Source organism: Mchenga conophoros, linkage group LG16 (assembly GCF_057382185.1).
Source record: "Mchenga conophoros isolate Kocher_MC1m ecotype Shallow Benthic linkage group LG16, M_conophoros_male_GT1.1, whole genome shotgun sequence".
Lineage (NCBI taxonomy): Eukaryota > Metazoa > Chordata > Actinopteri > Cichliformes > Cichlidae > Mchenga > Mchenga conophoros.
Window position 1 is genome coordinate 28,656,188 of NC_140541.1, and position 12,244 is coordinate 28,668,431.

A 12,244-nucleotide genomic window follows, 5' to 3' on the forward strand; every position below is an offset into this window, starting at 1 on the left:
CTGTATCTAATCAAGTGATCAGATATTTTCTAACTTTTTAAAACAAGAGGAGTCAACTCTAGTTTCATAAACAAATGCAGGTAAAGGACTGTTGTATGCAGGTGTGAGCTTATTAGAAGTTAACTTTATCAGTTTTAGGAGCATTAAAGCATAGATTAGCATTAAAATGTTTTTACAAGAAAATGTATTCAAACACACTAACGGGGTTCAGAATTGCACGATTACACCGCACAAGAGCGGTAGAGTCAATCCTACAAAATAAAATATCTATTCAGAAAAGACATTTTATTATTAATAGTCTCAACAGACTGTAAAGCGAACCAGAACATACAAGAAGGAAAAGGGACTACACACCCGAGTGTTTCAACAAGTGTGCAAAGTTATAAAAGAACTCAAAGTGAATCCTGTAGCTGTGTAAACACTGATAATAAGAGGACAGACTGTTCTGTGGTTTTCAATAGTTTCAAAGAACTCAAGGACTGCAAAGTCGGAGTGAAAGCTTCACACAGACTCTACTGTAGCAGAGCAGCACATTACATCTGGCTTTTCTTTTCTCTTCTGCACGCTACTGTGGCAGCTAAGCCTGTTGCTTAGCAACCTCTTAATCAATACCTGGTTCTTTTTGCCGGAACAAAGCAGAACAACGAGAGGGGAAATAATGGAGGAACATTTAGCTAGCAGCCTTACAGGACAAAAGGCATGTCAGGCACCATTTGTGCTCGTATCAATCATGAATGGTCACAATTAAAAACCTTTTACAATTGTTGGATCAGTGCATACTTGTATAGCAGAGGTGGAGGAATGCATTATACAGAGTCTGAAATGTTTGGATTATATGGATTAGACACTGCGTGGTTGGCTAAATTACATATTTCCTTACAAGCAGAGATGGATCAAGCAGGCCCAGCCAACTCTGGGACGTTAAATGGAAGAAACGCTTTTGCGTCACAATGTAATTTGCATATCACTGCCACACAGTTTTATATAGCGTTATTCCAATTCTTCAACTGAATAACAGCTTTTTTTAGGTTTTTAGATAGATGTTTGTCAGTGATAAATAGTCACTTCAGTCACAACTGGAAATCAAGTTTAGAGTTAGTGTGTCATGAACTGAGCCGGACCACATACAGCAGGTGTGAGGGTTCCCAGTTTGAAGACTGGAGTTTGATTTTTGGCCATCGTCATGCGTTAATAATGATAATATATCACAGAGATGATCCCTAAAGGGAGCAGTCAGACATCGAAACTATTGAAAACTAAACAAATGATCAAATCAACCAAATCAACCAACCAAATAAAATAAACTCGATTGCAAATAGTAAGTACACTTGAATCACAAGATTTTAAGGGAATAAATTGTTATTAAATTAAGACTAGTAATAATGCCGCTTCTGATATTTTCTCACTCTAAAAGGTATCATTTTAGTATTTAGTTTCTTAAAATCTTGCAATTTCACCATCCTGTACTTCTGCTTTGTCATACATATCTACACTGTCCAGTCCTCATGCATGTATAGTAACCAGTTAGTCCATAATTTATCCCAATCTCCACTCTGCACAAATGCACATACAAATATACATATAAATATGCTATACTTGTTATTTTCTGTTTGTCTATTCTACTGAGTACAATGAGGGTAAGGAAAAAGTTCATGTCCCTTGATGTGTAAATATACAAAGCTGAGTCTGATCAAAGACTTTTCTATATAAGGATCTATAGCTGATGACATTCTGTGGATAATAATACCAGCACGTGTAGGTCTGACAGTAATCCAGCTGTGCAGTAAGACTGATTATGACCAAAGAAAAAAAAAACATGATATGTATTTATTAAACAAAATTACTCTCAGTGGATTCATTAAAGAGATGAAACATAGCTTTGTAATTGAGCATATTTCCTTAAACCTTAATTACAACTCAAATTAAAAATAAATAATAAAATGTGAACTGAAGTCACCATGCGACAGTCTGGTAGAAAGAGAATTTGAAAGCAAAGCAAATGAAAAGGATGCGCTCAAAGACAAAACAGGAAAACTTTTTCAAAACAAAGCACAACAGTCAGTTTCTCTCGATTTATTAATGTTTGGAAGCCAAAACTGTAACTGAAAATAAAATTCAGTTACAATTCACTTTAGTAGTGATGACTAGAACTGCAGCCATGATATAATTAATGACATCGTCTCTGCCTTTAAGTTAGTTCAGACCAACTGTACTTAAAAAAGGTCAATTTATAAACATGCGACATCTACAATGACTGCAAACATTGATTAAATTGAGTTTAACTAGGATTCAAACCCACTGCGATCTCTAAAAGGAGTCAAGAGAAGGTAATATAGTGGAAATTTAAATGCCAATGGCTGATTATATAATTTCCCAAATGTATCACACAGAAAATCCATTATTTCAAAATATAGCCTGAACCTGCTTTGGCCGAGGTGTCAAGAATCTGTTAACATTTGAGTAGGTGAGGCAAAAAGTGTGAGAGCGAGAGTGCAAGTGCAGATCAAACCCGTGCAGGCGTGCGTGCGTGCGCAGGTACGGTTACGGCTGGAAAGCTGCTGTGTAATTGTACGTGTGCGCTTCAGAGTGCGAGACTGTGGGGAAGCGAGTGGGAGACCGGTGTCATACAGTACACCTTTCCTGTGGGCGAGTGGGGGTGGAGCTGAGCGCCGGTCAGGTAAATAGAGACTACACACCACCGCATCTCAGAGGACATTATCCTACGTCTTGTTTCCAGTGCACTCTGGCAGTCAGGCCAGCCATCTGGAGCACCAACACCTTCTAGAAAAAAATGAAGAGGTTTAAACGCCTCCTGTGCCGTTTCCACATTCACAAACATAAGATTATAATCCTGGTGATCCTCTGACACCTGTGCCCACCCACTGCTGCTTCTGCTGCTGCAGACTAACGCAATAATGTTTCTCTCTTTAAAAAATAAAAAAAATTATTTAAAAAAATTACAACTCTAAACTTCTGCTGAAAATTTTCACTTCAGCACGTATTAAAGTGTTTCTGTTTCTGGTTTTAATAAAGGACTGAACAAACAGAAAAAAGCCTTGAAAAAGAGAAACTGAAATATCCATTATCACATGTAGGAGGTATTAACATGCACATGCAAGTGTGGGTGCATCTAAAGTGCGTGAAGGCGGTGATAGAATAAACCTCGATAAGGACAACGCTTTATTTTAATTTTCATTACAGTTTGGTAATAGTTTTCTGAGACAGAGATGGCTGATAACGTCGATATTAATTATTATTCTGTGATTTGGGGATAGTGCAAATATTCATAAACACAATTAGGTCCAAAAGGTTTTGAACCATGACAATTTTTCGCAATTTTGCCTCTGTGCACAACCACAGTGGATTTTAAATATTACAGATGTGACTGAGTAGAGACTTTCAGCTTTATTTAAAGGATTTCAACAAAAGTATGGCATTAACTGTTTAAGAAAGAGTTTTTCTTTTTATACAGAGTCATTATTTTCAGATGCTCTAAAGTCATTGGACAACTGACAGGCAGTTTTATGGCCAAGTGAGGCTTGGTACCTCATTTCTTTTTTAAGCTTAAAAAAACATCTGGGGTTGATTCTAAATATTAAACTTGCATTTTGTAGCTGTTTGCTGGCAACTCTCAATACGAGGTTCAAAGAGATGCTAATGCAAGTGAAGGAAGCTATCTCCAAGCTGAAAAACCAAAAATAAACCAATAACCTAATAAACTAGAGACCGAGGAATGACTTTAGGAGTGTCCAAATAAACAACCAGGTGCATTCTTAAAAGGACTGAGTGCAATTGCCAGCTCCGCAGCACAGAAACACCTAAAAGATCCCAGAATGTGAATAATTTAGTCAAATGCTGCAAAACTGTTCGAACAGATAAAAAAACAAAAACATATACTACATGTTTGTTACTCGATCTCAACCTAATACAGCATGTCTTTCAGTTACTAAAGAGAAAAGGCACGGTACAGCATTTCAAAGGAGGTTCTAGACTTCAGGCAAAAATGACTGCAAGTATTAAAAAACAAACAAACCTTTTGTAAAAATTGCTTTCAAGCTGCTAGAAATGGAGGACTATCTGTCAAAATGCTGCCAAACAGTTAATGCATCACTTTATTTAAACTCCTTGAATTAAAGCTAAAAGTCTGCACTTCAGTCGCATTTTTATTGTTCGATTTAAAATCCACAGCGACGGTGCACAGAGGCAAAACTACAAAAGCTGCATCACCGTCAGTCTAATGGCCTAAACTATTATCTCTTTACCAAAATTGAATTTTCTTTCCTACACGGGCACACAGGATCCCATTAAAACATTTAAAAGGGTTGCATAATACTCTCAAATGCTGGAGGACATATTTGTTTTTTGGAAACATGAGTTGTGGAGGATTTGGGAATTGATTCGTTTCTGTGAACTGGAAAATAAATATTGAAAGTGAAATTTTCCTATATTGAAAGAAAGACTGGTTCAGATTTAGAACAACAGGGATTTACTTTAATTAACTTTTTTTAATACTTTGGCTAAAAAAATGAAGTCAACGTGCAGTAAAAAAAAAACAAATAAAGTTTTGGCTTGAACCTGTTTAAAGTTTTAAAGTGTCCATCATTAGTGGCAATGCTACTTTGATATCTAGATCCTCACATTTCTACATGCTATAGCTGTAGACTCACACCAGGGGGCAGTGTTAAAGTCTTTTGGAACAACTTGTCTGAGGGCTACTAACATTTGCATCTGTGCTGTAATTGGTCCTCTAGCTTAATGAGTGTTAAAAACAATTTTAAAAAATCCACTTTCCAGAGTTCTCATGTAAACTTTCTTGATCTTTAATGGTTTTTCTTCACTTCTTTCTCTTCGTGGTGAACTATAAACTGAAATAAACTTATCACCTTTCTGTCCCCGCGCAGCACCAACGGCTGCTGTTGCCAACAGACTGCACACAAGCATGTCTGTGTTGGTTGTTATTCAGGCCTTTACCCTACACAGACAGACATAAATATAGTATCACAAATAACTTGACTCGTGGACTGGATTTCCCAATGGTGCTTGTGGTGTTGAAGCCTATTAATTAAAGTATAAATTAGTATCAACCAATATAAACACATGAGCTCATGTCTGGCTTACGTGGGAGCCATTCTTATAACTGAACCGCTCGTGTAGTAAATTTACTCTATGAACACTGCCTTCCTTTTCAGCAAACTATACACGACCAACATGTCTGCAAATTTGACACGGTGAATGTGTTGGTACTAATGGTTTGGCTACACCGCCATCTTCATGTCAGCTCCAGCTCTTAAAATCTATTGTTACTGACACCCATGTATACAAGCTGCAGGGCTGAGTCACTATTTGCAAGTCAGTCACACAAAGCAGGAGCACTGCTTTGGTTTCTCTGTGACACAGTCCAACATCAGCTCATTCTGGAGTCATTCCACCTCAGATTATTGTGGTCTTTCTGCTCGACCATCCAAATCAGGGATGTCAAATATCGTGGGCCACATACAGCCCATTCTGATCTTAGGCAGGCCGGACGAGTAAATCTCATCATTGCCCAGATTGTCCTGTAATTATAAAACAAAAGTTTAAAGGCTACTATATAGTTTTTGTTAATTCACATGGTATTCACCCTTTTTTCTCTCTCTCTTTTGACACTGTGGACCACTTGTAAAAACTGAATTTTTTAATGACATAAATAGTTGAAAAAGCTACTTATTACATTATTCTGTTGAATGACCATGTGGTAAGTCTTTATCCATGGAAAGAGTTATAAAACTTCTGAAAATAAGTCCAAATATTGTGCCATTCTATACATGGCTGCTTCCCCTGAGCCTGGTTCTGCTGGAGGTTTCTTCCTGTTGAAAGGGAGTTTTTCTTTCCCACTGTAGCTAGAGAGGGCCATCTAATTGTTAGGGTTTTCTCTGTATTACTGTAGGATTGTTACCCTACAATAATACAGGCTCCTAATCGCAGTATGTGAACACGGCAAGTAGACCTTGCAAGGCTACTCACATGAAATGAGTTACTAATTCTTTTTTCATTACGCTTAATGGTTTTTATTTATTTATTTGTACATATGACAACTGTTATATATGTGCGTTTTAATGCCTCTTAGTACATTTTAATCTTAACCTGAATTATTAGACTCCTCCAGGGGAATATGCTTGTCTATAAAGTGGATCTCAAGGTTAAATTCAATATATTTTCTTCAATTTTGTGATTAAGAAAGTACGCTGTGTGTTTTATAAATAAAGCTGTAAACCATTCAGAAATTGTCCTTTTTTTATTAGTGTGCACTCAAATATGCAACTCTGTATTTTATCTAGTCAATACTCAGATATTTTTTAGGTATCTGTCCCCTGGTTCATTTTTATGGTGAGAAAAGCCAGTAAAAGTTTCAGGCTTTCACCCGTAATATTTTTTTGTTATATTTATGTTCAGGTATCACTTCAGGTTTCAAAGTCCAAAAGAAAAAGGGTCAGGAGCTGCAGTAACCCTACATTAAAGTAACCAAGCATTAAAACTTTGTTTTTCCAATTAGTGTTCTGAAAATATCTTCAAAGATTAAGTTAAAATTTACTTGCGGTGAGGTGTTTCTGTTCTGTTTCTTTGCTGTAGAATGTAATATTTAAAAAAAAAAAAAAAAAAAAAAAAAAAAGCTTTATCTGTCGTGTTGCTGGGGGAAAAAAAACCCCACAAAAAAAAAAAAAAAAATGTTCTTTTTCTCTCCAAACTGCCCGCGAAATGTATTCACTGCTCCATTCGGATTCACACCTTCCACTCTGGACAGACTTCTGGTCTCCAGTCAAAACTAATCTGGTAACGCCCGGGGAGCGCTCGAAATACACCACCACCCAAATGCGTGCCCCCTTATCGGGGTTTAAAAAAACAAACAAACAAAAAAAAAAAAAGCACCACCACCACCACAAACAGTTATTTCGTTGTTACTGAGCACCGGCACCCTGGGAGCTGCAGAATTGCTCTTGACATTTTGCTGATTTGAGCACCCCACCCCCTGCCATTTATTTACCTTTTCACTAAATGGAAGTTTTCACTGAACTGAGAAAAAAAAATTTTATTCCACGTCAGGGAGCTTTTCTTTCCATTTTCTAATAATTTAACTTTCAGTTATTCCCCTTTGTATTGCCTAGAAATGTTAATTAAAATCCAGTTCATTGTTCTTTACTTTTGATTCACTCGACTTGTTCAAGTGTTAAAATAAAGTTATCCCTTTAAAATTAACACTCTAATCTATTGTAATTCATGGTTCACACACTCCCAGACACCAAACCATACAGTTGCAGCTATTTTTAAGCCCTTGGTCTGATGCAAATCCCGACAAATCCCTTTGGCTCAGACGGGGTATGACACATCGTGCCTGGCAGCGAACGTCCTCCACAAATCAGAAGCCGCTCTCCGAGTATCCTCATGAATTTTACAGTGCAATCAGTGCAGAATATATCAAAAACAGCTTTCCATCAGTGCAAGTAAACCTAAGAGACTCGAAGGCTACTTAAATGTCACATCCTGAGTAGATTCCCAGCTTTTCTTCCCCCTTATATTAGTCGTCAACATGGCAGCTCAAAGACTTTTCTCTTTCTATTCTCCGATCGATCAATACTTTACAATTAGAGGAACCAGAAAATGGCTTTTATGGTTGCTTTGACTGGAACTCATTCCACAGCATTAGCATAATATATTGCAAGTGTGCAAGGAAGCTACTCTAATGCTGATGCCTGCCTTGGATCTAAACCACATTTTTCCTGTTTTTCTGATTATACAACAACTTCTCTTTTCTTAATCAGACAACGCTACCTCAGAAAACGACTCTGCGCCCCATTGACCTTGAAAATTGAGCTTTCTAAACATTTTAACAGAGTAAAAAAAAAAAATTGTATTTTAAACTTCTCCTAACCATAACATAGTTGTTTTTGTAACTAAACCTAATTTAAGCTGTTGTCACACATGAACTCCAGATAACAGATAACAGATAAAATCAAGTCTGCACAGAGGTGGTCTCACTTTAGCTGAGGTTTAGATGAAGCTGCTGTCTGGGTACAGCTCACAGGAGGCAGTGCGCACGATGCCTACTTGCTTGCTGTGAATTCTCCATACGCATTACATTCTCGCCTAACTCTGCAAAGCCAGGCTCTGGTGAAGACCCAAAGTGGTCCTGACGTGCAAATTGTTCCCCTGACCTGATTTGAAGTGAAAGACTAATCGATCTCTCAAGCAACTGATTCCCTTCAGGATCCCTGGAGCCAAGTCTTTCTGTTTTACTGGGCAAAGTAAATGACTAGAGGTCTTTGAGCCTCAACAATCTCAATCTATTCTCCAACTTTAAATGCATAAGAAGCACAGCTCGCTGGCTTGTGGCCGGGTGTGGTATATGAAAAGCACAGTGGGACGCTTTTTGTAAGAAGAACTGGAGGGCAGGATGAACTAGCCCCAGGAAAAGTGTGGATACAGACAGTGGGACGGTGACCATGGAAGCTGGAACCAGCTAATGAGTGCGTAATAACTCACCAGCCAAGTCAATTCTGCTTGTGAGTAGCAGCCAATAAAAAGAAAGCTACCTGAAAAACAAGGGTCTCCTTAAAACAAGAGCTAAAACAGGACTGCACCAAGGCCTTGTATAACATTGTTAAATCTGAAAACTGTGAATTATGCAAAGCACTTTAATAGAATCCAAGAATAAAAATACAGAGCTGGAAATGGCCTTAGTGGGTCTCATTTAAAAGAAGTCTAACGGCCCCAGAGTCAATCTCCTGGTCAAAATTAAGACGCGTTTGTTCCACCTCTGCTGCACCTCTCTCTTAATAACCTCTTAAAAGTGGAAAGACACTTGTAGGCTGATTCAGGAATCCTTATGTGCACTGTTACGAACACTGCAAACAAAAAAGCATCACGATTGTTTAGTTGTTGCTCTGAATATGCAGGAAGGATTCGGTCGTATTGAAAGCAAAACCAAAAAAAGTTTCTTTAATTATTAAATAAAACAGAACTTTTATATTTTCTCCCTCTTATATCAAAGCCGATCTTTCTCGACTTTATTATGCACCACCCTGCAGGAATCACATGCACTGTCTATCTATTTCAGTTTGAACCCTCGAGCCAGCTACCAAACATGATCCAGATGGCTTCATGATCCGGCACGAAAGCAGCACGGAGACGAGGGCTGGAACAGCTGGTTTAGACTGACCTGTGTTACTGTGGCTGAAGACTGCCATGGTCTGTCCACCCACTGGGTGCATTGTGAAGGGATGATCCTTTGGGACCTCCAGTGATGCATCGTTCTCCCCCACAGCATCCAAGGCTATCAGCTCGTCACTGAGGCTGAAACATACCTGAGAAACAAAGCTGGAGGTCAAACACGATGCACTGAAATCATATCGATCCATCAGAGGGAGGTGGGTCAGAGCAGCAGCAGACAGTGATGGGATGTAATATAGAAGAAAGAAAGAGTAAAATTACACAAAGCTAGCTGTGATATAATCTTGATTTTAAATATAGAATATATAGGTGGGACTGCGGATATTTGGACAGTGACACGATTTTAATCATTCCAGCTCTGTAGGCCATCACAGCAGATAAAAAACAATCGAGTTTCAGCTCAAATGACGGGCAGACTCAACAACAATATTGCATTAACTTTTAAAGTCATTTTAAACACAATATTTTACACGTTGGTAATAAAACCTTTATTTTTAATACTTTGTTGACAAACCTTTTGCAGGCGATAAATACCTGAAGCCTGAAACACTTGACACCAACAAGAAAACTGTTTTCAACTTTGTGATATTTTTTAATTTTTCTTATACAAGGTGTAATTCCTAAAACCCTCAAATTAAACCAGAGTCTGCACTTTAAGTCATTAATTCACAAGATAAGTGCAAATATTTGGTACACAAGTTAAATATTAAAAATGATACCCATGTCCAAAAATATGAAACTAACTTGATTTAGTATGAAGGTGTGTATATCATTAGAAACAAGCCATTCCTGCTGATCTAAAAAACAGGAAGAAAACAGGCGGAAAGGCCTTTAAAGGTCATCTCATTGTAGTTAAAAACCAGCGTGTTTTATTCAAACATTTAACCAACAAACCAAATCATCCAAAGCTGACTCACCTCTGTTTTGCCTTGCTTCCTGTCGGAATTGTGAGAAAACAGAATAATTTAACATTTCATTAATCTCAATAAGTCAATAATTAAAATTTTCCCACAGCTACAGCCAAGATTCAGTTTATGATGATGATGATATAAACATTCAAAAACTGCCATTTTTGTTAAAAAAAATACTTTTTAAAACAGCTGCTGAACAATCAGCTAATCACTGCAGCACTAACACTAAAAACTAATATGGACACATCCACACTGAGGTACTTACTTTCCAATGGCAATCTTTCCAACTTCTCCCTTTTCTGCAGCTTTGTCCCACTGCTGAGATAAATACTTGGGAACCTGGAGAGAAATGCACCAGTTTAAAGGCATCATAAGAAGAGTGCGTTCATGTTTGGGGGAGTTGCTCTTCTGGCTGTTGCGTTTACCTGAATTTTAGTTGACCAATTTATATGCTGATATTTTTCCTACTGACTGAGATCTATAGGTGGTAGGTATAGGGAAATAAAATGAATTAAAATAATCTGCTGTCACTTTGTTTTTGTCCTGGTTAAATGCAATAACACACCCGATGTGCATCTTTAGGGTGAACTATGCATTGGCGGTCATAGCATGGTTGAAGGACGTTTCTCCCATTGCTGCTGTTTTAAATACAGATATCGATAGATGATCAAATGGCTAGTTTAGTCCCCTTATCAAAGGGCTCTAATCATAAGTATCACATGCACTGGGAGCTAGCACCATTAGCTGCCGCCTTGAAGTTGGAAAACAACACAGTTTCTGATGTAATCCCAGAGGTATGAGTCCAAGATACCTGACGAAAAGCTGAAACCACTTCTTGAGTATAACATCATTATCTTTACATTTTCTATACTTATTTTTATGAATGTTTTCATCTTAAACTTTCTGGACTGAGGGAGAAAATGTCTTTGATGTGTTATTTGGGATTAAGATTCATTTACAGAAAACAGATGTTTTATTTTATTACTGGAAATTTGCAGTCATTTAAAATTTTATTTTATATTCAGATGATCTGTGAGAGAAGTGCTCACCCGTTAAGGAATTAAACAATGAATAACCAAGGGAATAAGTCACAAAGCCATCGTCTAATTTATTTTGAATATCAAGCATATGCATTCCTTTTCTCTTTATTTTCTTCTCAAGTCACAATTATTTGTACTTCTTGTATTGCAAGAAATATTTATTAGACTTAGATATTGATAAAGGACAGCTTAAAATCTTGCTCCGATTCTTCCAAGTGGGCTAATCTTTTCCCTCCCCATTACTACGATACCACGTGAATGCACAAAGTCAATGCTTCAGTTGTTTTTTCTCTTGGTCACAAACACACAAACATATTCCGCTTAAACACCTAGCGTAAAACAATAAGTACGAGCACTTCTTAAAAAACAAAACACAACAACAACAACAAAAAACGTTTTTCCAAGTTCATGTGAAGTTACCCGCACCCGGAAGCTCGTTTTTCCGATTATTCTCACGCCACATGAATGCGCAATAAAAGTTCTGTAGCTTCAATCCTTCGATCAAGTCGACACCTTTAAGTAAGGTGAATTATTTTTTTTAAAAAAAATCACTTTTCAAAGAAGTGCCTGTGTGTTACCAATAAACTGATAACACCTGTGAACGTCTGTGAAGATGAAATGACGTCGTGATTTGATCATTTTCAGGTAAACAAACCTTCACAAGCCACACGCCTTTACTTTGTTTGACTCCAGTCAGGTCAACCTCCATTTTCTCTGACATCGTTTTAAACAGTAATGCGAGAATTGGCTAAATAAACAAGTACAAACAGGGACGCCTGGTGACCGTTCAATTTACTCAGGAGTATCCAATTAGGCAGGGAGGCTTCAAAATAAGACTTCCTGTTCTATCTTTCAAAATAAAACGGATTTTTATGATTTAAAAAAAATACTTGCACAGAAATGTTAAGTCTTGGCTTTATTATGTAAAATAGCCTGAGGCTGATTATACCTCGCTTCTTATCCTTTCATGGAGAAAAGAAAACCACTTTATTTTCCTCCATTATCTGCAGGTTCACACATAGATTAAAAAAAAAGTTTCTCTTAATACTCTTAATTTTTATTATGTAACGTCCTCATGCGTGACCATTT

At 37.4% G+C, this 12,244-nt stretch overlaps 1 protein-coding gene across 1 annotated transcript in view; it reads right to left on the bottom strand.

The window, feature by feature from the left end:
* The window catches only part of LOC146556997 (general transcription factor IIF subunit 2-like), a 65,626-nt gene extending 53,668 nt beyond the window's left edge, over nucleotides 1-11,958 (bottom strand). Inside the window, exons 1-4 of the mRNA XM_085249936.1 lie at nucleotides 11,811-11,958; nucleotides 10,381-10,454; nucleotides 10,122-10,140; nucleotides 9,194-9,338 (exon numbers count right to left, since the gene is read on the bottom strand). Coding sequence (XP_085106062.1) covers nucleotides 9,194-9,338; nucleotides 10,122-10,140; nucleotides 10,381-10,454; nucleotides 11,811-11,876 — 304 coding nt within the window. The 5' untranslated portion in view covers nucleotides 11,877-11,958. The remainder of the gene's footprint in view (nucleotides 1-9,193; nucleotides 9,339-10,121; nucleotides 10,141-10,380; nucleotides 10,455-11,810) is intronic.
* Between the last annotated feature and the right edge of the window lie 286 nt (nucleotides 11,959-12,244).